At 38.8% G+C, this 26,550-nt stretch overlaps 2 protein-coding genes and 1 long non-coding RNA gene across 4 annotated transcripts in view; all 3 read left to right on the top strand.

The window, feature by feature from the left end:
• LOC311121391 (uncharacterized protein) overlaps window positions 1–26,550 on the top strand; it is a 61,027-nt gene that overhangs the window by 31,650 nt on the left and 2,827 nt on the right. The window contains exons 7-10 of the mRNA XM_084195888.1: window positions 1,355–1,471; window positions 1,827–1,911; window positions 2,041–2,269; window positions 2,742–4,522. Of these exons, the coding sequence (XP_084052014.1) occupies window positions 1,355–1,471; window positions 1,827–1,911; window positions 2,041–2,269; window positions 2,742–4,522 (2,212 nt within the window). The remainder of the gene's footprint in view (window positions 1–1,354; window positions 1,472–1,826; window positions 1,912–2,040; window positions 2,270–2,741; window positions 4,523–26,550) is intronic.
• On the top strand, window positions 11,003–14,804 carry LOC311121393. The gene is made up of 5 exons (XR_014612272.1): window positions 11,003–11,278; window positions 12,082–12,159; window positions 12,965–13,042; window positions 13,846–13,923; window positions 14,727–14,804. It is a non-coding gene; the product is annotated as an uncharacterized lncRNA (long non-coding RNA).
• On the top strand, window positions 17,371–23,305 carry LOC311121392 (uncharacterized protein). Of its 2 annotated transcripts, none has more exons than XM_084195890.1 (7): window positions 17,371–17,448; window positions 18,252–18,329; window positions 19,088–19,138; window positions 19,481–21,472; window positions 21,591–21,647; window positions 21,950–22,246; window positions 22,385–23,305. In XM_084195890.1, exons 4-7 carry the CDS (start codon window positions 21,295–21,297, stop codon window positions 22,603–22,605), a joined length of 753 nt encoding a protein of 250 aa, XP_084052016.1. In that variant the 5' UTR covers window positions 17,371–17,448; window positions 18,252–18,329; window positions 19,088–19,138; window positions 19,481–21,294; the 3' UTR covers window positions 22,606–23,305. The 2 variants fall into 2 exon arrangements, with proteins under 2 accessions (XP_084052016.1, XP_084052015.1); XM_084195889.1 differs by having other exon boundaries at window positions 21,588–21,647.

Here is a 26,550-nt window from a genome sequence, read left to right as displayed (position 1 = left end):
CTGCAAATATTGAGGTAGTTTATTCAAATGCTTACACAATAAAAATTCACTAAATCACAGATTTGGCACATCATTGCGCACATGTTAGGCTACACATCATGAAATATATTGAGACAAATTACAGACAGTAGCCTACAAGTAGCAAAATAAAACTAAATATATTGAACATTGACTATATTTAAATATGATTGAAATAGGACTATAGCCTACTGTTTATATTGTAATGCAGTCATCTCGGTTTTCATTTGAAGCAAATTTGTGTACTTCCGTTGTTTTGAATCAATTGCAAAGACATTGTCAACTTTGTATTTGTAGTCAACTTTGTTCTGAAGTTATCGGCGGTCACAGAGAGACGGATAAACCATGTGATTCTATGTTTAGTGGAGATCTTCTGTGTATAAAGTGACGCGAGAGGGCAAAAAAGCATCTAGCTGTCAAGAGTGCTGATGTGGATGCGGTGGTGAAGTCAAGCGCAGGACGACTTTACTAATCACCTCTACAGGTACACAAAATAAACGGCCTCAAAACACTCGAGGCGAACAAATACGTGGAGTGCGTAAAACAATGCCAGGGTACACAGTCGAGACAATAGGACAATAACACACAAATGCAAACATAACACAGGGGAACTTATAGGTGACATAATCAATACAGAATACGAAACAGGTGCATCAATTAGACATGACAAAACAAACATCGAAAACATCAAACGGTAGTAGCTAGTACTCCGGGAACGCCGAAGCCTGCCCGAGCAAGGAGGAGGAGCAGCCTCGGCGGCATCCGTGACACTAACGACGCACTTGGCTGTTCTACAAGTGGTCTGAGGCAGGTGTTAGAATATGAGCGTTTTCAAGTGCAACGTTAATAACGAGGGTTTTGGGAAACAGCTCAGAGATTTAACAACGCTCCTACCAAGGTTCTAATGATGAACTTGGCCTTAAAATGCTTTTGGGAATCCGGACCCTGGATAAAAAACATCTGCTAAATGTTAAATGACTAAATGACAAAAAAATGTAATGTAAATGTTTTACATACAGATCTCATATAACTGTATTTATTATTATTTTTTAAATATATTTAAATATTGATGTCACAAGTGTATCATTTGTACAGGTCTTTATTAAAAATGTAGTTATTTGTTACATTTAACTGTGTAAAATAAGTAGCAGTACTACTTATTTCTCTGAGAGTGAGGCAGATATATATTATTACTGTGTAAAATCTTTAAACAATAGAAGCTAATTTACAAACATTTCTGAAAATGGATATATAGCGTTTTGGAATGAAACTCTTGTTTCCCCATCTGAACTCAGAGTAGATGAGAGACGTAATGTTTGTCTCTGTTGTGTTGAAGCCCAATCAAGCAGGAGAGACCAGTCTCCCCTGTACCCAGCTGTGTGTCCATGAAGAGTGACTGGTCTATGGTTCATCCTTTAAACTTCAGAGAGGAAGACTTTCCTAGTGAACAAAGGTAAGAAGAACTCATGGGTCATGGTCAGTGAGTTAAACAACACTGTCTCTAGTCATTTCTCCTCTCCCATTTTACCATTTATTTGTGTTTTTTTCATAATATAGGCTAATCCTTTTTTCCATTTTCATAGTCCTGAAACAATATTAAACAAATACAACATTCCCTCCCTCCCTCCCTGTGTGTGTGTGTGTGTGTGTGTGTGTGTGTGTGTGTGTGTGTGTGTGTGTGTGTGTGTGTGTGTGTGTGTGTGTGTGTGTGTGTGTGTGTGTGTGTGTGTGTGTGTGTGTGTGTGTGTGTGTGTGTGTGTGTGTGCACTCCCTGGATGAGGAAATGTAATCTCATGTTTTGTCCACAGAAACCAACAGGAGAGATCAGAGTCAGAGATTCTCAGTGGTCAGTCTTCCCAGAGTCATCAAACAGACCTGGCCTCCATATTCAGTGTATGTGGTCCTGTTATGTACATTTGGTTTTGTTTACCTCAAGTAAAGTTGATCTGTCAATCATTCATTAATGTGTTAATGAGAAAGCATTTAGTCTCTTGCTTAACTTAGTCACTTGATTTATTTCAGTTACTTGAAGAGAATATTATGACATTTGTGAAGAACGAGCTGAAGATGTTCAAGAGGATTCTTAGTCCAGAACTCCCAGAAGGCTTTGAGAGTCAGAAGCAGGATAAGGAAGTGGTGGATGCTGAAGATGAGAAGCAGGAGAGCAGTGCCAGAGAGGGGGCTCTGAAGATCACTCTGCACGTCCTGAGGAAAATGAACCAGAAGGAGCTTGCTGACACACTGGAGAAAAGTAAGAGCTGTCTGCCTCATGTTGAATGCTGTTTTATAACAAACATTTAAAAGCTGTAGCTAAAGTACAGCTAAAGTAGCTGTGTAACTAAATGATATTGTAGAAGCCTTAACACAACACCTAGTGACCTCATCAAGTAGCAGAAGAATGTGTTGTGTTGAGAGAGAGAGAGAGAGAGAGAGAGAGAGAGAGAGAGAGAGAGAGAGAGAGAGAGAGAGAGAGAGAGAGAGAGAGAGAGAGAGAGAGAGAGAGAGAGAGAGAGAGAGAGAGAGAGAGAGAGAGAGAGAGAGAGAGATAATACCAATAATAATATAATCAGTCACACCAGTCTGTAATGCATTATGAAAACATTTAAACATTTATACAGTCAGTTAAGCGAAAAAATGATTATAATTTAAAATGTCATAACAGTCCTAGAATATTGTAGGCTTTAAAACATACGTAATATTAATATCCTCTGTGTTATTTCTAGATTCAGATGAGCTTGCTGTGATTTGCCAACGTGAACTCAAATCTAATCTAAAGAAGAAGTTTCAATGTGTATTTGAGGGGATCACTAAACAAGGAAACCCAACACTTCTCAATAAGATCTACACAGAGCTCTACATCACAGAGGGTGGAACAGGAGAGGTCAATAATGAACATGAGCTGAGACAGATTGAGACAACAACCAGGAAACAAGCAAGACCAGAGACTGCAATCAAATGTAACGACATCTTCAGACCCTTAACTGGACAAGACAAACCTATCAGGACTGTGCTGACAAAGGGAGTCGCTGGCATTGGAAAAACAGTCTCTGTGCAGAATTTCATACTGGACTGGGCTGAAGGAAAAGCAAATCAGGATGTCCAATTTGTATTTTCATTCCCTTTTCGGGAGCTGAATTTGATGAAAAAGGAAAAACACACTTTCATTGAACTTCTCAATCACTTCTCAAAGGAAACCAAAGAATCAAGAATCTCCAACTACGACAAGTACAACGTTCTGTTCATCTTTGATGGTCTGGATGAGTGCCGACTGCCCCTAGACTTCCAGAAGAACAAGATCTGTTGTGACGTCACAAAGTCAACCTCAGTGGATGTTCTGCTGACAAATCTCATCAAGGGAAATCTGCTTCCCTCTGCTCTACTCTGGATAACTACCCGACCTGCAGCAGCCAATCAGATCCCTTCAGGGTGTGTTGACCAGGTGACAGAGGTACGAGGGTTCAATGACCCACAGAAGGAGGAGTACTTCAGGAAGAGATTCAGTGATGAGGACCTGGCCAGCAGAATCATCTCACACATAAAGACATCAAGGAGCCTCCACATCATGTGCCACATTCCAGTCTTCTGTTGGATTTCTGCAATAGTCCTTGAACACATGCTGAAACATAAGAGAGAAGAGATGCCCAAGACTCTGACTGAGATGTACACACACCTTGTGGAGTTTCATACCGAACAGAAGAATGAAAAGTATCTTGGGAAAGAAGAGACAGGTCCACACTGGAATAAAGAGAGCATTCTGTCACTGGGAAAACTGGCTTTTCAACAGCTTGTGAATGGCAATCTGATTTTCTATGAAGAAGACCTGAAAGAGGCTGGCATTGATGTCAATGAAGCCTCAGTGTACTCAGGATTGTGCACACAGCTCTTTAAAGAGGAATGTGGGCTGTACCAGGACAAGGTGTACTGCTTTGTGCATCTGAGCATTCAGGAGTTTCTGGCTGCTGTATATGTGTTCCTCTCATTCATCAACAACAATGAGAATCTAATGGATGAATCTCAATCAACGTCCAGCAACTTTTCTGTGAGGATCAGACAGAAGCGTAAAGTTACTGTCTACAAGAGTGCTGTGGATAAAGCCTTACAAAGTGAGACAGGAAACCTGGACCTGTTCCTCCGCTTCCTTCTGGGCCTCTCACTGGAGTCCAATCAGAAGCACTTACGAGGTCTACTGACAAAGACAAGAAGTAGCTCACAGAGCCATGAAGAAACAGTCAAGTACATCAAGGAGAAGATCAGGGAGAATCCCTCTCCAGAGAGGTGTATCAATCTGTTCCACTGTCTGAATGAACTGAATGACCATTCTCTAGTGGAGGAGATCCAAAGCTACCTGAGATCAGGAAGTCTCTCAGAAGCCAAACTGTCACCTGCACAGTGGTCAGCTCTGGTCTTTGTGTTGCTGACTTCAGAAAAGGAGCTGGATGTGTTTGACCTGAAGAAATACACCAGATCAGAGGAAGGTCTTCTGAGGCTGCTGCCAGTGGTCAAAGTCTCCAGAGCTGCTCTGTGAGTATATAAAATGACTTTTAAGTACTAATCATCAGGAAGAAATATTATGTTTAGAGTAAAATATGTATTATAATATGTATATAATATTCTATTGAAAAACATATTGAATAAATGCATTGATGTTCACATTAGTATAACATTATGCCCATACAATTCTAGAAGATGGAAGATGAATATATAGGTTGTTTAAGAGAATAAACCAAATGCATCTGCCATTGTCCTTCTACACTACTGGTGTTAAATTAACAGTGTGTTTGTGAAATCATGATGATCTCTCTGTCAGGCTGTCAGTCTGTGGAGTCACAGAGAAAGGCTGTGCTTCTCTGGTCTCAGCTCTGAAGTCAAACCCCTCACACCTGAGAGAGCTGGATCTGAGTAACAATGACCTGAAGGATTCAGGAGTGAAGCTGCTCTCTGCTGGACTGGGGAATCCCCACAGTAAACTGGAGACTCTGAGGTCAGTATTCCTGTAGTTGGTCAACAAGTGATAACTGTTCACCAGATCCACATGTGTTTACCAGGCACACATAGTCCACACCATATGTGTTTCGACAGTGAAGCTTACAGTTTTACATTTGGTGCTACGCTCCAGCATTGTGGATTTGAGATATAATGTTTCATATTAGGCAACAGTACATAATATCACCTTTTATTTGAGGGTATTCATACATACCTGTTTTACTGTTTAGATACGAAAGCACTTAATGTATGTAGTTCTCTCATTTGAAAAAGTCGTAATTATTTGGACTAATTCATTTAGTCTAAATTTTAGTATTTTGTCCAATATTCTTTGCCTGCAGTGATTACATCAAGCTTGTGATTCTACAAACTTGTTGAAAACATTTGCAGTTTGTCTTGGTTGTGTTTTAGATTATGTTTTTCCTAATAGAAACTGAATGGTGAATAATGTCCTGTCATTTTGGAGTCACTTCACTTGTATTGTCAGTAAGAATAGAGGATATTTCTGAACACTTCTACATTCATGTGGATGCTACCATAATTATGAATAATCATGAATGAATCGTGAATGATGATGAATGAGAAAGTTACAGAGGAACAAGGATCATACCCCCTCTGTTATTGGTAATGGTGAGAGGTTAGCATGTTTTGTTGTAGCCTCTAACTTTCTCACTCATTATTATTCATGATTCAATCATGATTTGTCTTAATCATGGCATCATCAGGATTAATTTAGTAGTGTTTAGAAACATGTTATCTACTCACTTAGACAGAAGATGAATCCAGTCATCATCCACCATTCAGTTATTGTTGGGCAAAACATAACCCAAAACACAACCAAAACAAACTGCAAATGCAACCAACGAGTTTGGGACCAAATACTAAACTTTTGACTACTTTAATACACTATAAGTGAATTGGTCAGAATACTTGTGACTTCTTCAAATAGGGGGACTAGATACATAAAGTGCTTTCATTTCTAAACGGTGAAACAGATATGTATTAAAATACCCTCAAATAAAAGGTGACATTATATACTGTCACCTCATATGAAACATTTAATCTCAAATCCAAAATGCTGGAGTATAGAGCCACATTTAAAATGTCAGTTTCACTGTCAATCTAGATATGGTGTGGACTGTATACTCAATACAATCTAAATCTGATACCTCACTGTCTGTCTTTTGACTGATACTGCTTTTTAAACTGCTCTGGTCAGTCTATTCAAATATTTGTACTATACATGTTTCTCTCTACACACAATATTACGATTTTTTCTAATAACGATATATATATATGGCAGGTTTCAGGACACTGGTATAAATGAAAATGTTGAAAAAATATACTGCCACTATTTTCACCACCAAAGATTTGCAGTGTGGTTTTAATATGATTTGACTCTTTGCAGTCTGTCAGGCTGTCTAGTCACAGAGGAAGGCTGTGCTTCTCTGGTCTCAGCTCTGAAGTCAAACCCCTCACACCTGAGAGAGCTGGACCTGAGCTACAATCACCCAGGAGACTCAGGAGTCAGACTGCTCTCTGCTGGACTGGAGGATCCACACTGCAGACTGGAGAAACTCAAGTATGTAGAGGGTTAATGTCAATGTTCATATCAGACATGTTGGAGTTATCAGGCTAGTTAAGACAACAATTCTGACCACCACTTGGACTAAGTTATATGCTGACCGTGTGTGTGTGTGTGTGTGTGTTTGTGTTGGTGTGTTTTGGTGTGTGTGTGTGGTTCCAGTGTACTCGTTTTGGTGACATATGAAGACAATTTTATGACAACTCACCTTCAATGTCAGGACGCTCGGAAATATGAGGACATTTTTGGAGTCCTCATTTTTCCGAGCTCACTACAGTGTTCTAGACGACCATAGAATGCCCCTAAACCAAAAATCTGAAAAGTCTTTAAATGTCACAATCTCATGATTTGAGGTGTGTGTGTGTGTTTACGCTTTTTGCTCACCTGTGAATACGCCACCTAGTGGTCAGTTTTGGAACATTAACACACTTTAAACACACTTTAGTCACGTGACACACTTTAGTCACGTGACACACTTTAGTTACATGACATATCCTGATTTTGTTTGAGCACACTTTCCAACTATTCAAGATAGATTTACTTGAATACACATAATACATGTCATCATAGTCAACTATAACTAAGCTTTGGATAAAAGCGTCTGCTAAATGGCATATTATTTATTTATTATCATAAAATCCTCCTAAATCCCTCAAATAAAAACGTAATTTAGCATCAATTAGCCAGATAAGCTAATGTTAGCAAATTAGCTGAAAGGAATGAAAAGGACTTTTGCCACATGGAAAATTCAGAACTGGAAGAAGTGCAAGAGAAATGAAGGTAATACATTTATTTTTCTTCATTTACAACTAAAGAGATAGTTATTATCTAAGCTGTTCTTACATTTAAGTGTTCTTGACCACAAATGTTACTTAGCACTATCATGTTTTTCCATTTAAAGCCAAAGTGATGATATTGGTTGTTCAGTTCAGATAATGTTATTTGTAGAGTTTACAGTACTATACTTTTATAACAGTATTTATCTTTGAAGGTGTTAAGATTGCTTACTGTGCTTACTGTGAAAAGATTGCTATTGTGATCGCAGTTGCATAAGGTTTACACTGATCGGTTAGCCTAATAAGCTAACCGGATACTGCATTAGTAAGAACATGAGCACGATATGACTAAAGGCAGACTAATACCATTTGATATATCCTTATTCGATTCAAATCAAGTATTAGTCTTTTCTGTATTTGTCTCGCTGACTTTTTGTCATCCAATGTAGATGTTTTCTAGTTGAGGAGCACATGGGCAATTGAAGAGCATGTCAAAACGAAGAGCCAGACTTAGTCCTGAGGCTGAGGCTATTCATTTTATTATTTCTGGAAGTGACAAGCCTTGTATAAAGTCAAATGGATCAATGACTATAAAGGTATGTTATACACACACGCTACACTTATTGGGTCATACCATATTGGGATGTCATTTGAAACACATTCAAGTCTTACACAAGTGAAAAAATCACTGCGTACCGCTGCATTAGACACATACGGCTTTAACATCCAATTTCAGAAGTTATGTTGTGATTCTTTTGCAAGCAGTTGGGGGATGGGGAAAAAGATTCAAGATTTATGAACTACACCTCCCAACTTCTATTAGAATGTGTGATATTGGTGGTAATTTCCTTGGCCAGTCGGCAGACCGTTCACGCTATGTGTGAAAGCCGATAATGTGATTTAAATTCAAAAATGTTTTTAACATTTGATCATAACAACCCCAACGATAAACGGAATGTAGAAGCATTTGGGTGATAAAAATTTACAATATATGTGAATGATGCGTATCAGCGCGTAGAACAAATACGGCACCATTCAAGTTAACAGAACAGCGAAAATGCACCGCCGAGTAGGCCTACCGACAGAGTGTTCACAACATGAGTGGGTGTGTGCGTAATCCCTGCCTGTTGTGATTTGGGAATTTTTGTGTACGCTGATGTCCTTAAATACAAAGTCTGCAATAAAGCGGTCTAAAGCGAGGAGTCAAAGGCAGACTCAGCGGTGCAAGTCACTGCAGGTCTAGTGGTGATAACTGCTGGAACCTGACCGGGGATCACATCTCTTTTTGCCCCGCTTTAACGCCATTGTTTCGGCGTTTCCGTTTTTAGCTGTAGATCTGTCATTAAATCCAACATAAAATATGTCTCCTCGTGATTTCATAGTTTTCAGACCAAATTTATTTTGAATGATGTCACCTTTTTGGGTCCTTACCAGTTTGCACCCCTGCAATGGATCTTTCCCCTAAATATTAAATCATACACATTGATAAGCAGGCTAAATGGGTCTGATCAACTGCAATTCATTAACCTAATTTGAACTGTATTACTTGATACTAAGTTCTTAACTTTGTTACATCAGGACGTGGTGTATTTGCCTCAGCACCAATTGAAAAGGGATCCTTTGTCCTCGAGTACCGTGGGGAGTTTATATCGCAATATGAATGGGACAAGAGCCAGGGGAAGTATACGGAAAAGCAAAATGCTTTCTTGTTTGATTTTGAATGGAACAATGGCTCATGGTGGTAAGTAAAACCCTATAAGACATCAGTTAATCTCTATATGTTTATATGTTTTGTGGAGAAAACGTAAATCTGTTTCCCTCTTCAATTTTAGCATAGATGCATCCTGCGAAGATGGTTCACTGGGGAGGCTGGTAAATGATGCCCACAGGTCCCCAAATTGCTAAATGAAAAAGATGATAGTCCAATGTAAACCTCATCTTTGCTTGTTTCCTATTGAAAACATCCAAGCAGAGAGTAAAATAACCTATGATTATGGATAATCTCAGTGGCCATGGCGTGCTCTGGTAAGTAAATCTGCTTTGATATATTATAATGTATAGGATCTGTCAAAGAATTATAAAATATATAATTACATGTCCCTTCTTGCATGTATGTTGTCACCGCTTTATATATATATATACAGTTGAAGTCGGAAGTTTACATACACCTTAGCCAAATACATTTAAACTCAGTTTTTCACAATTCCTGACATTTAATCCAAGTAAAAATTCCCTGTTTTAGGTCAGTTAGGATCACCACTTTATTTTAAGAATGTGAAATGTCAGAATAATAGTAGAGAGAATTATTTATTTCAGCTTTTATTTCTTTCATCACATTCCCAGTGGGTCAGAAGTTTACATACACTCAATTAGTATTTGGTAGCATTGCCTTTAAATTGTTTAACTTGGGTCAAACGTTTCGGGTAGCCTTCCACAAGCTTCCCACAATAAGTTGGGTGAATTTTGGCCGATTCCTCCTGACAGAGCTGGTGTAACTGAGTCAGGTTTGTAGGCCTCCTTGCTCGCACGCGCTTTTTCAGTTCTGCCCACACATTTTCTATAGGATTGAGGTCAGGGCTTTTTGATGGCCACTCCAAAACCTTGACTTTGTTGTCCTTAAGCCATTTTGCCACAACTTTGGAAGTATGCTTGGGGTCATTGTCCATTTGGAAGACCCATTTGTGACCAAGCTTTAACTTCCTGACTGATGTCTTGAGATGTTGCTTCAATATATCCACATAATTTTCCTTCCTCATGATGGCATCTATTTTTTTAAGCGCACCAGTCCCTCCTGCAGCAAAACACCCCCACAGCATGATGCTGCCACCCCCGTGCTTCACGGTTGGGATGGTGTTCTTCGGCTTGCAAGCCTACCCCCTTTTTCCTCCAAACATATTGATGGTCATTAAGGCCAAACAGTTCTATTTTTGTTTCATCAGACCAGAGGACATTTCTCCAAAAAGTACGATCTTTGTCCCCATGTGCAGTTGCAAACCACAGTCTGGCTTTTTTATGGCGGTTTTGAAGCAGTGGCTTCTTCCTTGCTGAGCGGCCTTTCAGGTTATGTCGATATAGGACTTGTTTTACTGTGGATATAGATACTTTTTTACCTGTTTCCTCCAGCATCATCACAAGGTCCTTTGCTGTTGTTCTGGGATTGATTTGCACCTTTCGCACCAAAGTACATGCATCTCTAGGAGACAGAACGCGTCTCCTTCCTGAGCGGTATGACGGCTTCGTGGTCCCATGGTGTTTATACTTGCATACTATTGTTTGTACAGATGAACGTTGTACCTTCAGGCGTTTGGAAATTGCTCCCAAGGATGAACCAGACTTGTGGAGGTCTACACATTTGTTTCTGAGGTATTGGCTGATTTCTTTTGATTTTCCCATGATGTCAAGCAAAGAGGCACTGAGTTTGAAGGTAGGCCTTGAAATAAATCCACAGGTACACCTCCAATTGACTCAAATGATGTCAATTAACCTATCAGAAGCTTCTAAAGCCATGACATCATTTTCTGGAATTTTCCAAGCTGTTTAAAGGCACAGTCAACTTAGTGTATGTAAACTTCTGACCCACTGGAATTGTGATACAGTGAATTCTAAGTGAAAAAATCTGTCTGTAAACAATTGTTGGAAAAATTACTTGTATCATGCACAAAGTAGATGTCCTAACCAACTTGCCAAAACTATAGTTTGTTAACAAGAAATTTGTGGAGTGGTTGAAAAACGAGTTTTAATGACTCCAACCTAAGTGTATGTAAACTTCCGACTTCAACTGTATACACTGATTAAATAGAGTATAATACAGAATATTTATTGTTGTGTTTCGTTGCAGACACCAAGTGACAAGATCCCAGCTCAAGCTTCAGCAGACCCAGAAGTGAGACAGAGATCCACTTCATCCTTCCAACAGGTTATTACACATTTATTGTAGATCTTTTCTATTTAAATTAAATTGTTGTCTCAGTTCATTCCAAAATATGAATTAAATGGCTTTTTACTGTATTACAACCAACCTTTTGTGTAAAATGTTCACAATATCAAAATTCCCATAACTTCTTTCAATATCATAGCATAAACAAAATTAGCCCGACCATTTGACAGAACTAACCGCCCCTCAAAACATAAAATTAATCTTTATTCTCTCTAATGCCTATGTTTTTGTATTTTTGGGACAATGTTTTTGCCCATTTAACATATTTCTTATCAATTTGCGTGATTTAATTTATATGGCAGTTGATCCATTTACATTGCTTTTAAGGTGGTGAGCTTTCTTTGACAACAAAAGGATAACTCAAAGTCAGGAACCTTGAATCCAGATGTGTTCAGTCGTCAAGTCCTCATTTGGTAATTAGGCTGTTCAAGACGTAAATGTGTTTCAGATTACGTCCCGATATGGTATGACCCAACCAGAGTAGAGTGTGTGTGTTACACGGTCCTCATATTGTTGGTTAGCAGATATTGTACAGTTTTAACCATTTCTATAGAGTCTTGCATAAAAAGCCCAGATCCACATATGAATTATCTTTCCTAACATCTGTGGTCAATGCAGCCCTTGACCTCAGCAATGAGTCTCACCCCAAAGGCGATTATGATTGACAGGTGGTAGGAATATATTGTGACTGAACTGAGTATGATCATTAGTTTACTAAATAGATATGATCTATATTATAAAACACAATATTTCTGACATGTTATTGTTGTATTTCGTTGCAGACACCAAGTGACAAGATCCCAGCTCAACCTTCAGCAGACCCAGAAGTGAGACAGAGATCCACCTCATCCTTCCAACAGGTTATTACATATTTATTGTAGATCTTTTCTATTTAAATTAAATTGTTGTCTCAGTTCATTCCAAAATATGAATTAAATGGCTTTTTACTGTATTACAACCAACCTTTTGTGTAAAATGTTCACAAAATCAACATTCCCATAACTTGTTTCGATATAATAGCGTAAACAAAATTAGCCCAAACATTTGACAGAACTAACCGCCTCTCAAAACATAAAATTAATCTTTATTCTCTCTAATGCCTATGTTTTTGTATTTTTGGGGCAATGTTTTTGCCCATTTAACATATTTCTTATCAATTTGCGTGATTTAATTTATATGGCAAGTTGATCCATTACATTGCTTTTAAGGTGGTGAGCTTTCTTTGACAACAAAAGGATAACTCAAAGTCAGGAACCTTGACTCCAGATGTGTTCAGTCGTCAAGTCCTCATTTGGTAATTAGGCTGTTCAAGACGTAAATGTGTTTCAGATTACGTCCCGATATGGTATGACCCAACCAGAGTAGAGTGTGTGTGTGTTACACGGTCCTCATATTGTTGGTTAGCAGATATTGTACAGTTTTAACCATTTTTATAGAGTCTTGCATAAAAAGCCCAGATCCATATATGAATTATCTTTCCTAACATCTGTGGTCAATGAAGCCCTTGACCTCAGCAATGAGTCTCACCCCAAAGGCGATTATGATAGACAGGTGGTAGGAATATATTGTGACTGAACTGAGTATGATCATTAGTTTACGAAATAGATATGATCTATATTATAAAACACAATATTTCTGACATGTTATTGTTGTATTTCGTTGCAGACACCAAGTGACAAGATCCCAGCTCAACCTTCAGCAGACCCAGAAGTGAGACAGAGATCCACTTCATCCTTCCAACAGGTTATTACATATTTATTGTAGATCTTTTCTATTTAAATTAAATTGTTGTCTCAGTTCATTCCAAAATATGAATTAAATGGCTTTTTACTGTATTACAACCAACCTTTTGTGTAAAATGTTCACAAAATCAACATTCCCATAACTTGTTTCGATATCATAGGGTAACCAAAATTAGCCCAAACATTTGACAGAACTAACCGCCCCTCAAAACATAACATTAATCTTTATTCTCTCTAATGCCTATGTTTTTGTATTTTTGGGGCAATGTTTTTGCCCATTTAACATATTTCTTATCAATTTGCGTGATTTAATATATATGGCAGTTGATCCATTTACATTGCTTTTAAGGTGGTGAGCTTTCTTTGACAACAAAAGGATAACTCAAAGTCAGGATCCTTGATTCCAGATGTGTTCAGTCGTCAAGTCCTCATTTGGTAATTAGGCTGTTCAAGACGTAAATGTGTTTCAGATTACGTCCCGATATGGTATGACCCAACCAGAGTAGAGTGTGTGTGTTACACAGTCCTCATATTGTTGGTTAGCAGATATTGTACAGTTTTAACCATTTCTATAGAGTCTTGCATAAAAAGCCCAGATCCACATATGAATTATCTTTCCTAACATCTGTGGTCAATGCAGCCCTTGACCTCAGCAATGAGTCTCACCCCAAAGGCGATTATGATTGACAGGTGGTAGGAATATATTGTGACTGAACTGAGTATAATCATTAGTTTACTAAATAGATATGATCTATATTATAAAACACAATATTTTTGACATGTTATTGTTGTATTTCGTTGCAGACACCAAGTGACAAGATCCCAGCTCAACCTTCAGCAGACCCAGAAGTGAGACAGAGATCCACCTCATCCTTCCAACAGGTTATTACATATTTATTGTAGATCTTTTCTATTTAAATTAAATTGTTGTCTCAGTTCATTCCAAAATATGAATTAAATGGCTTTTTACTGTATTACAACCAACCTTTTGTGTAAAATGTTCACAAAATCAACATTCCCATAACTTGTTTCGATATAATAGCGTAAACAAAATTAGCCCAAACATTTGACAGAACTAACCGCCCCTCAAAACATAAAATTAATCTTTATTCTCTCTAATGCCTATGTTTTTGTATTTTTGGGGCAATGTTTTTGCCCATTTAACATATTTCTTATCAATTTGCGTGATTTAATTTATATGGCAGTTGATCCATTTACATTACTTTTAAGGTTGTGAGCTTTCTTTGACAACAAAAGGATAACTCAAAGTCAGGAACCTTGACTCTAGATGTGTTCAGTCGTCAAGTCCTCATTTGGTACTAAGGCTGTTCAAGATGTAAATGTGTTTCAGATGACGTCCCGATATGGTATGACCCAACCAGAGTAGAGTGTGTGTGTTACACGGTCCTCATATTGTTGGTTAGCAGATATTGTACAGTTTTAACCATTTCTATAGAGTCTTGCATAAAAAGCCCAGATCCACATATGAATTATCTTTCCTAACATTTGTGGTCAATGCAGCCCTTGACCTCAGCAATGAGTCTCACCCCAAAGGTGATTATGATAGACAGGTGGTAGGAATATATTGTGACTGAACTGAGTATGATCATTAGTTTACTAAATAGATATGATCTATATTATAAAACACAATATTTCTGACATGTTATTGTTGTATTTCGTTGCAGACACCAAGTGACAAGATCCCAGCTCAACCTTCAGCAGACCCAGAAGTGAGACAGAGATCCACTTCATCCTTCCAACAGGTTATTACACATTTATTGTAGATCTTTTCTATTTAAATTAAATTGTTGTCTCAGTTCATTCCAATATATATAAATTACATGGCTTTTTACTATATTACAACCAACCTTTTGTGTAAAATGCTCACAATATCAACATTCCCATAACTTGTTTCGATATCATAGCATAAACAAAATTAGCCCGACCATTTGACAGAACTAACCGCCCCTCAAAACATAAAATTAATCTTTATTCTCTCTAATGCCTATGTTTTTGTATTTTTGGGGCAATGTTTTTGCCCATTTAACATATTTCTTATTAATTTGCGTGATTTAATTTATATGGCAGTTGATCCATTTACATTGCTTTTAAGGTGGTGAGCTTTCTTTGACAACAAAAGGATAACTCAAAGTCAGGAACCTTGATTCCAGATGTGTTCAGTCGTCAAGTCCTCATTTGGTAATTAGGCTGTTCAAGACGTAAATGTGTTTCAGATTACGTCCCGATATGGTATGACCCAACCAGAGTAGAGTGTGTGTGTTACACGGTCCTCATATTGTTGGTTAGCAGATATTGTAAAGTTTTAACCATTTTTATAGAGTCTTGCATAAAAAGCCCAGATCCATATATGAATTATCTTTCCTAACATCTGTGGTCAATGCAGCCCTTGACCTCAGCAATGAGTCTCACCCCAAAGGCGATTATGATAGACAGGTGGTAGGAATATATTGTGACTGAACTGAATATGATCATTAGTTTACTAAATAGATATGATCTATATTATAAAACACAATATTTCTGACATGTTATTGTTGTATTTTGTTGCAGACACCAAGTGACAAGATCCCAGCTCAACCTTCAGCAGACCCAGAAGTGAGACAGAGATCCACTTCATCCTTCCAACAGGTTATTACACATTTATTGTAGATCTTTTCTATTTAAATTAAATTGTTGTCTCAGTTCATTCCAAAATATGAATTAAATGGCTTTTTACTATATTACAACCAACCTTTTGTGTAAAATGTTCACAAAATCAACATTCCAATAACTTGTTTCGATATCATAGCGTAAACAAAATTAGCCCAACCATTTGACAGAACTTACCGCCCCTCAAAACATAAAATTAATCTTTATTCTCTCTAATGCCTATGTTTTTGTATATTTGGGGCAATGTTTTTGCCCATTTAACATATTTCTTATCAATGTGCGTGATTTAATTTATATGGCAGTTGATCCATTTACATTACTTTTAAGTTTGTGAGCTTTCTTTGACAACAAAAGGATAACTCAAAGTCAGGAACCTTGACTCTACATGTGTTCAGTCGTCAAGTCCTCATTTGGTACTAAGGCTGTTCAAGACGTAAATGTGTTTCAGATGACGTCCCGATATGGTATGACCCAACAGAGTAGAGTGTGTGTGTTACACGGTCCTCATATTGTTGGTTAGCAGATATTGTACAGTTTTAACCATTTCTATAGAGTCTTGCATAAAAAGCCCAGATCCACATATGAATTATCTTTCCTAACATTTGTGGTCAATGCAGCCCTTGACCTCAGCAATGAGTCTCACCCCAAAGGGGATTATGATAGACAGGTGGTAGGAATATATTGTGACTGAACTGAGTATGATCATTAGTTTACGAAATAGATATGATCTATATTATAAAACACAATATTTCTGACATGTTATTGATGTATTTCGTTGCAGACACCAAGTGACAAGATCCCAGCTCAACCTTCAGCAGACCCAGAAGTGAGACAGAGATCCACTTCATCCTTCCAACAGGTTATTACACATTTATTGTAGATCTTTTCTATTTAAATTAAATTGTTGTCTCAGTTCATTCCAAAATATGAATTAAATGGCTTTTTACTGTATTACAACCAACCTTTTGTGTAAAATGTTCACAAAATCAACATTACCATAACTTGTTTCGATATCATAGCGTAAACAAAATTAGCCCAACCATTTGACAGAACTTAACGCCCCTCAAAACATAAAATTAATCTTTATTCTCTCTAATGCCTATGTTTTTGTATTTTTGGGGCAATGTTTTTGCCCATTTAACATATTTCTTATCAATTTGCGTGATTTAATTTATATGGCAGTTGATCCATTTACATTACTTTTAAGGTTGTGAGCTTTCTTTGACAACAAAAGGATAACTCAAAGTCAGGAACCTTGACTATAGATGTGTTCAGTCGTCAAGTCCTCATTTGGTACTAAGGCTGTTCAAGACGTAAATGTGTTTCAGATGACGTCCCGATATGGTATGACCCAACCAGAGTAGAGTGTGTGTGTTACACGGTCCTCATATTGTTGGTTAGCAGATATTGTACAGTTTTAACCATTTCTATAGAGTCTTGCATAAAAAGCCCAGATCCACATATGAATTATCTTTCCTAACATTTGTGGTCAATGCAGCCCTTGACCTCAGCAATGAGTCTCACCCCAAAGGCGATTATGATTGACAGGTGGTAGGAATATATTGTGACTCAACTGAGTATGATCATTAGTTTACGAAATAGATATGATCTATATTATAAAACACAATATTTCTGACATGTTATTGTTGTATTTCGTTGCAGACACCAACTGACAAGATCCCAGCTCAACCTTCAGCAGACCCAGAAGTGAGACAGAGATCCACTTCATCCTTCCAACAGGTTATTACACATTTACTGTAGATCTTTTCTATTTAAATTAAATTGTTGTCTCAGTTCATTCCAAAATATGAATTAAATGGCTTTTTACTGTATTACAACCAACCTTTTGTGTAAAATGTTCACTTAATCAACATTCCCATAACTTGTTTCGATATCATAGCGTAAACAAAATTAGCCCAACCATTTGACAGAACTAACCGCCCCTCAAAACATAAAATTAATCTTTATTCTCTCTAATGCCTATGTTTTTGTATTTTTGGGGCAATGTTTTTGCCCATTTAACATATTTCTTATCAATTTGCGTGATTTAATTTATATGGCAGTTGATCCATTTACATTACTTTTAAGGTTGTGAGCTTTCTTTGACAACAAAAGGATAACTCAAAGTCAGGAACCTTGACTATAGATGTGTTCAGTCGTCAAGTCCTCATTTGGTACTAAGGCTGTTCCAGACGTAAATGTGTTTCAGATGACGTCCTGATATGGTATGACCCAACCAGAGTAGAGTGTGTGTGTTACACGGTCCTCATATTGTTGGTTAGCAGATATTGTACAGTTCTAACCATTTTTATAGAGTCTTGCATAAAAAGCCCAGATCCATATATGAATTATCTTTCCTAACATCTTTGGTCAATGCAGCCCTTGACCTCAGCAATGAGTCTCACCCCAAATGGGATTATGATAGACAGGTGGTAGGAATATATTGTGACTGAACTGAGTATGATCATTAGTTTACTAAATAGATATGATCTATATTATAAAACACTATATTTCTGACATGTTATTGTTGTATTTCGTTGCAGACACCAAGTGACAAGATCCCAGCTCAACCTTCAGCAGACCCAGAAGTGAGACAGAGATCCACTTCATCCTTCCAACAGGTTATTACACATTTATTGTAGATCTTTTCTATTTAAATTAAATTGTTGTCTCAGTTCATTCCAATATATAAATTACATGGCTTTTTACTGTATTACAACCAACCTTTTGTGTAAAATGTTCACAATATCAAAATTCCCATCCCTTGTTTCGATATCATAGCATAAACAAAATTAGCCCGACCATTTGTCAGAACTAACCACCCCTCAAAACATAAAATTAATCTTTATTCTCTCTAATGCCTATGTTTTTGTATTTTTTGGGCAATGTTTTTGCCATTTAACATATTTCTTATCAATTTGCGTGATTTAATTTATATTGCAGTTGACCCATTTACATTACTTTTAAGGTTGTGAGCTTTCTTTGACATCAAAAGGATAACTCAAAGTCAGGAACCTTGACTCTAGATGTGTTCAGTCGTCATCTCCTCATTTTGTACTTAGTCTGTTCAAGGCGTAAATGTGTTTCAGATGACGTCCCGATATGGTATGACCCAACCAGAGTAGAGTGTGTGTGTTACACAGTCCTCATATTGTTGGTTAGCAGATATTGTACAGTTTTAACCATTTCTATAGAGTCTTGCTTGAAAACCCCAGATCCACATATTCATTTTTTCATTTATAGGTCATCTATAAAACAGTATTGTCAATTTCTTAACCCAAATTATTTTCACATACAGTATAATGTATAATATCCTAATTTACTGTTACGGTACTGTGTTATTAAAAACAAATATTTATTCTTCATAATTTCATTCAAGGCAAGCAAGTCCAGTGAAATTGTACCCTTCCAGTGTCCTACTGCAAAGCAGGTAAGAAAGCTGCATTCTTGTCATTAGATAAAATAGTTAATGTTCTTTGTTAACACATTGTGGTATTTTTGATGTGAGGAAACATTGTAGAAATTTGTACAGCTTAGAAAAAGCCGCCATCTGCAAAATCTGAGGCGCCGTCATGATCGTTGTGAGGATCGTTATGAGAAGAGATAGCTGAGAGACAGAGGTCTTTCAATCAGTTTACTAGAATACATTTTTCTGTGAGTATGTAGGTGTTATGCACAATGTGATGGCACTGTAGGGAGTATGATACCCTAGGTATTAATACATGTATAAAGTTATTGACAGAATTAGATGCTTTTTTTTCTTTTTTTTCAGACCTTGATGAATCTTCGGATGCTGCAGACTATCTTCCAGACTCATGTGGCAATTCCTCGGATGCTTCTATTATAAGTACTACAAGTTCTTGTAGTAAGGAATATAAAACCACAGAAAAGAATCTCCACCACAAATTGTCAGAGAACAAACCATTAGGGAATGTTACAGCACACAGTGGGGATAGTACCACCAGTTCAGAGAAGCCAAGAACATTAAGTTATTCAAAGATGCGCAGCAATCCTTGTACTTCAGTAATAAGCTGCAGTGCCAATTCATCAGAGAACACATCACACCAGAAAAGCTCCATAAATGTCACACCTTTGTCAATAACAGCAAAAGGAAGCAAGTACAACAAGAAGCAATTTTGTCTTTATTGTAAAAAGGCCATTTATAAATTGGCAAGACACCTCAAATCCATCCACAGTGAAAAGCCTGATGTTGCAATGGCTTTCAGTTTTAATAAAGGATCCCGCAAAAGAAGAGAGTTGTTACGCTCTCTTAAGAAGAGATGAAACTTTGACCATAATACTGAAGTGGCAAGCTGTGGCACTGGAGAGATGGTTGCCTGTAAAAGACCTAGTAATGCAAAACCATCTGATGACTACCGTGATTGCAAATTTTGCGAAGGACTGTATGCAAGAAATTCCCTATGGAGACATGTGAGAAACTGCCCGAAGAAGTCTGTTGAGGGAGAGCCTCAAGTTGGGCGAAAACGGATTCAACTGCACTTACCAAGACCTGACTCAGTTAAGGAAACTGTTTGGAAGATTGCTTGTGAAATGAACCAGGATGACGTTTCCTCGGTTGTAAGGAGTGAAACTGAATTCCTTTGTATCGGCGAGTCACTGTTGAATTCCAGGAAACCATATGAGAGAAGGAATGACTACATACGCCAAAAAAATAGAGCGATGGCAAGACTATTGATAACGGCAAGGGCTATAACACCTTTGAAGAGCACCGAAGTCCTTGTTATGCCCTGTAACTTTCCCCATGTGATACAGGCAGTAAGATATGTTGCTGGTTATGATGTTGAAAGCAACTCGTATAAAATCCCATCATTGGCTTTGAAATTGGGACACAGTTTAGCCAAAGTTGCAGGCATTATTCAATGCAATGCCATCACTGCACATCGCCCTGCTGTTGCAGTCTGCAAAGCAATTTGCCACTTTACATCAGAAAAAGTGGACAGAGTCCATTTCAGCTGCCGCATTGGGTACGCTTCAACAAGCCAAATGGAATAAACCACAGGTTTGACCCTTTACAGAGGATGTGTCGGTGCTGCACACGTTTCTTGCTACTGAGCGTGCTAAGTGTATGAAGGACCTTGAGGAAGAACCCAACAGCAAAAGCTTTGGAAATCTTCCTAAAGTGACTTTGATGCAGGTAGTACTATTTAACAGAAGGAGGGAAGGGGAAGTTTCAAAAATGGAGCTTCAGTCTTTCACATCCAGGGATCTTACGGAGCTGAATCCAGACATTGTGAGGGGCCTTACTGACTTCGAGAGGAAGCTTGCAGAGCACTTTGAGAGAGTTGAGATTCGAGGTAAAAGGTCAAGAAAGGTTCCAGTGCTTCTAACCCCTGACATGATCACTGCTATGGACCTCCTCATGATAAGCAGAAAAGAGTGTCAAGTCCACAAAGAAAATGTGTACATGTTTACACGGCCAGGTGTCCTTTCCCATTACAGAGGCTCTGACTGCTTTCGCAAGTATTCAAACAATGTGGTGCAAAGAACCCAGAGGCACTCACCTCAACAAGATTGCGGAAACAAGTCGCCACTTTGTCCACACTACTAAACCTCAAAGAAAATGAAATGGATCAACTTGCCACCTTTCTAGGACATGACATCCGTGTCCATAGAGAATTCTATCGGCTTCCAGAGAGTACCCTGCAGCTCGCAAAAGTCAGCAAACTGTTGATAGCAATCGAAAAAGGAAGACTGCCTTACCTGCAGGGGAAAGGGCTGGATGACATTGAGGTCAATCCTGAAGGTAAAATTTTGTTTGAAATATAGTTTTTAGCCACTTCAAATATAACTATTATAAGTGTTGTTAGTCCTTAATTTAAATAATTGGCCGTAAATGTTTTTTACCCAACCATATGAAGTAGAAATGAGTGATGATGATTCCAGTGAAGAAACCATTGCTGACCTACATCAATGCAAAGGTATCCTGACTTGTATATATGTGGTAATATCTTTAAGTTATGTCACATAAATGCACATTTCTGTGGGGATTATCGAAATGATCCTCTATCTGTTTTTTAACAATCACATTGGTGGTGATAAGTAATTCCACATTTATGGATTTGCAATCAGTTTATGTTTATATCTCAAATATCAGTTAATATCTAATGTAGAATTGCATATTGCCTGACATTGAGGTTGTTTACAGTGAATAATACAAGCAAGCAAACGTATTGTCATGAAGCTCATAGAACATAATCACATTCATTATTACTTTGCAAAGGCTCAACAACAGAGACTTCTAGGGACCAGACACTTCTGAGGCAAACACCAGAGTCAACCACCCTGGACAACATGGAGGGCACTTCTGAGTCAACCACCCTGGACAACATGGAGGGCACTTCTGAGTCAACCACCCTGGACAACATGGAGGGCACTTCTGAGTCAACCACCCTGGACAACATGAAGGGCACTCCTGAGTCAACCACCTTGGATAACGTACACATGAGCAACACACAACCAAGACATGGTAAAATAGTCACATCCCAAGCATCCTCAAAGTGCTCCAAAGGAAAGCAAGGTTAGTAAGCATTTTGTATTCACATGTATTGATAACATCATATAACTACTAACTAGAATCCTTTGTATCATATCCTCCATTTGTCACTTTAGCAGAGCTCATTGTTAATCAGTTGTATTTTGTTTCCATTTATGAAAGCTGTGAAGGTGAGAAGCAAGTGGACAGGTGATGAAGTGAAAGCTGTTGAGCGGCATTTGCTTAATTTCATAACAAGCTGCAGAATACCAGGTAAAAAGGACTGTGACTCCTGCCTCCAAGCAGAGCCAGTAGCTCTGAAAGACAGAGACTGGGTTGCTATCAAATACTACATCCACAACAGAAATGTAGCATTAAAAAGGAAGATGAATAGATATAACTAGAGCATGCCAACTGTAGCTCAGGTACCATTCAATTCCAATTTCAATCAGCTTCTCCTCAGATAGTGTTAATATCTGTGGGTTTCATGTTCATATTATTTTATTTTCCTTAAATGATTTATATTGTTGGTTCTTGTACAAACATGCCACATAGGCTCGACTGTAGATCCCACATGTTTGTATGTTTATGTATAATTGAGGGCTATTAATGAGCATATGTTTGCTACTTATGGTCAAATTTTTTTGGGATAACAGTTGATGATATGTGTTAATACTCTGCTCTCATTGACAGGGAAAAGAGATAAACAGTACTTAAAGGGATTGTTATTGTTCCTAAGTTTTCAGAAGCACTTTGTTCTTAACCACAAGTTGTTGAATGTGGCAAGGTGTTTAAATTACTGTTAAACTATTACCATTTCAATGGGTGCTTGTAACAGGCCTTGTGTATGGTAACTTGCACTATGTAACTATGATGTAAATCCCTATGTTATTTAGACAGGTTAGCTGAATGTACACTGTCATGTTTCATAGAAGCTGGATGCTTTAATAGAGAGTTTCTCATTCATTTCAAACATGCCATTTCTACTGCCTTGTGCATAGCAGGGAAGGAGGCAAAGTGTAGGTGGTCTATTCTGGGTGTTCAATTGATTTGTTAATTTGCATATTTTCGCTGGCACTCAATAAAAGTAAGGCATAAAGTGTTCCCTCTTTTTTTACATGAATATTGACTGCAAATGTATTGTTATAAATAACAATAATACGACTTAAACAGTAGACTGAGAATATATTATATTTATGAGCTATGTGAACATGGATAGGCATTTCTGTTGAAGGTTACCTATCTGGTGAGCATGATTATTATAATATATTTTTTAAAGCTTTAGTTAAGTATTGTACACCTATGATTCTTATGCAGACATTTCAACATGTAACCGGAACCACGTTCAAATACAGACCCTATTTACAGGTTCTTCATAAGTCACATAAACCTGAAAATCAGTGTGTATCTATGGGCTGCTGTTGCTATGGGCCTTATATGTCACATGAACCCGAAAAAGTCCTCATATATACTATTAAAATCAGGTCTGAACAAAATATAGCCCTAGACAAAATCTCAACAGATGGATGTATTCCTAGAATCATGGGACCAAACTATTCTGATTCCCAGGTCTCTTGGACCTTGGGAAAGGCATGTCCCAATATGTCACATTTTTGTCATAAGTCCTGATATTGTCTATAAACACGTATGTGTGTGTGTGTGTGAGCAGTGTGTCCTGTGTGTGTGTGCGTGTGTGTGTGTGTGTCTTTGTGTGTGTGTGTGTGTGTCCAGTGTGTGTGTGTCCAGTGTGTGTGTGTGTCCAGTGTGTGTGTGTGTCCAATGTGTGTGTGTGTGTGTCCAGTGTGTGTGTGTGTCCCCGGTGTGTGTGTGTCTGTGTGTGTCCAGTGTGTGTGTGTGTGTGTCGTGTGTGTGTGTGTGTGTGTTTGTCCAGTGTGTGTGTGTGTGTGTGTGTGTGTCCAGTGTGTGTGTGTGTGTGCACATGTATCAGTACACACTCTGGACACACACACACACACTGGACACACACGCACACACACACTGTAAACACACACACTGGACACTGGACACATACACACAAAGGACACACACACACACACAAAGGACGCACACACACACACACACACACTGGACACATACACACAAAGGACACACACACACACAAAGGACGCACACACACACACACACTGGACAAAAACACACACACACACACACACACACACACACACTGGACACACACACACACACACAAACACAAACACACACTGGACACATATGCACACACACACACTGGACACACACACACACACACACACACTGGAAACACAAACACAAACACTGGACACACACACAAACACTAGACACACACACAAACACTAGACATACACACACACTGGACACACACACACAATGTACACACACACACACACACTGGACACACACACACACACAAACACACACACACTGGACACACACACACACACACACACAAACACAAACACACACTGGACACACATGCACACACACACACTGGACACACACACACACACACACACTGGACACACAAACACACACACTTGATATACACACACACACTGGACACACACACACACTGGACACACACACACACACACACACACACACTGGACACACAAACACACACACTTGACATACACACACACTGGACACACACACACACTGGACACATACACACACACACACACAAACACAAACACACACTGGACACACTGTGTCCAGTGTGTGTGTGTGTGTGTGTGTGTGTGTGTGTGTGTGTGTGTGTGTGTGTTTCCAGTGTGTGTGTGTGTGTGTGTTTCCAGTTTGTGTGTGTGTGTGTTTCCAGTGTGTGTGTGTGTGTTTCCAGTGTGTGTGTGTGTGTGTGTGTGTGTGTGTGTGTGTGTGTGTGTGTGTGTGTGTTTCCAGTGTGTGTGTGTGTGTGTGTGTGTGTGTTTCCAGTGTGTGTGTGTTTCCAGTGTGTGTGTGTGTTTCCAGTGTGTGTGTGTGTGTATGTGTCCAGTGTGTGTGTGTGTGTGTCCAGTGTGTGTGTGTGTCCAGTGTGTGTCCAGTGTGCGTGTATGTGTGTGTGTGTGTGTGTGTGTGTGTGTGTGTGTGTGTGTGTGTGTGTGTGTGTGTGTTTGTCCAGTGTGTGTGTGTGTGTGTGTGTGTCCAGTGTGTGTGTGTGTGTGTGCACATGTATCAGTACACACTCTGGACACACACACTCACTGGACACACACGCACACACACACTGTAAACACACACACTGGACACATACACACAAAGGACACACACACACACACAAAGGACGCACACACACACACACACACACTGGACACATACACACAAAGGACGCACACACACACACACACACTGGACAAAAACACACACTGGACACACACACACTCACACTGGACACACACACACACACACTAGACACACACACAATAGACATACACACACACACACTGGACACACACACACAATGGACACACACACACACTGGACACACACACACACACACACACACACTGGACACACACACACACACACAAACACAAACACACACTGGACACATATGCACACACACACACTGGACACACACACACACACACACACTGGACACACAAACACAAACACTGGACACACACACAAACACTAGACATACACACACACTGGACACACACACACAATGTACACACACACACACACACACTGGACACACACACACACACACACACACACAAACTGGACACACACACACACACACAAACACAAACACACACTGGACACATATGCACACACACACACTGGACAAACACACACACACACACACACACTGGACAAACAAACACACACACTTGACATACACACACACACTGGACACACACACACACTGTACACACACACACACACACACACACTGGAAACACAAACACACACACTTGACATACACACACACTGGACACACACACACACTGGACACATACACACACACACACTGGAGACACACACACACACACACTGGACACACACACACACACACACAGGACACAAACAGTGGACACACACACACACACACACACACTTGGACAAATGTATATACTGACTGTTTGTGTGTGTGTGTGTGTGTGTGTGTGTGTTTCCAGTGTGTGTGTGTGTGTGTGTGTTTCCAGTTTGTGTGTGTGTGTGTTTCCAGTGTGTGTGTGTGTGTGTGTGTTTCCAGTGTGTGTGTGTGTGTGTGTGTTTGTGTGTGTGTGTGTGTTTCCAGTGTGTGTGTGTGTGTGTGTGTTTCCAGTGTGTGTGTGTGTGTTTCCAGTGTGTGTGTGTGTTTCCAGTGTGTGTGTGTGTGTATGTGTCCAGTGTGTGTGTGTGTG

The sequence above is a fragment of the Coregonus lavaretus genome (genome assembly GCF_964263955.1).
Source record: "Coregonus lavaretus genome assembly, contig: HAP1_SCAFFOLD_2252, whole genome shotgun sequence".
NCBI classification, from domain to species: Eukaryota; Metazoa; Chordata; class Actinopteri; order Salmoniformes; family Salmonidae; genus Coregonus; species Coregonus lavaretus.
Note: the sequence above shows the minus strand (reverse complement) of the source record. Positions and strands in the feature narration are given on the sequence as shown.

What these genes read in the sequence shown, in the direction of transcription:
- LOC311121392 (XM_084195889.1), top strand. Translation starts at nt 21,295, where the DNA reads ATGGATCAACTTGCCACCTTTCTAGGACATGACATCCGTGTCCATAGA. An exon ending in CATTGAGGTCAATCCTGAAG is followed by an intron (nt 21,473 to 21,587) that starts GTAAAATTTTGT and finishes AACCATATGAAG; the next exon opens with TAGAAATGAGTGATGATGAT. An exon ending in GTGCTCCAAAGGAAAGCAAG is followed by an intron (nt 22,247 to 22,384) that starts GTTAGTAAGCAT and finishes CATTTATGAAAG; the next exon opens with CTGTGAAGGTGAGAAGCAAG.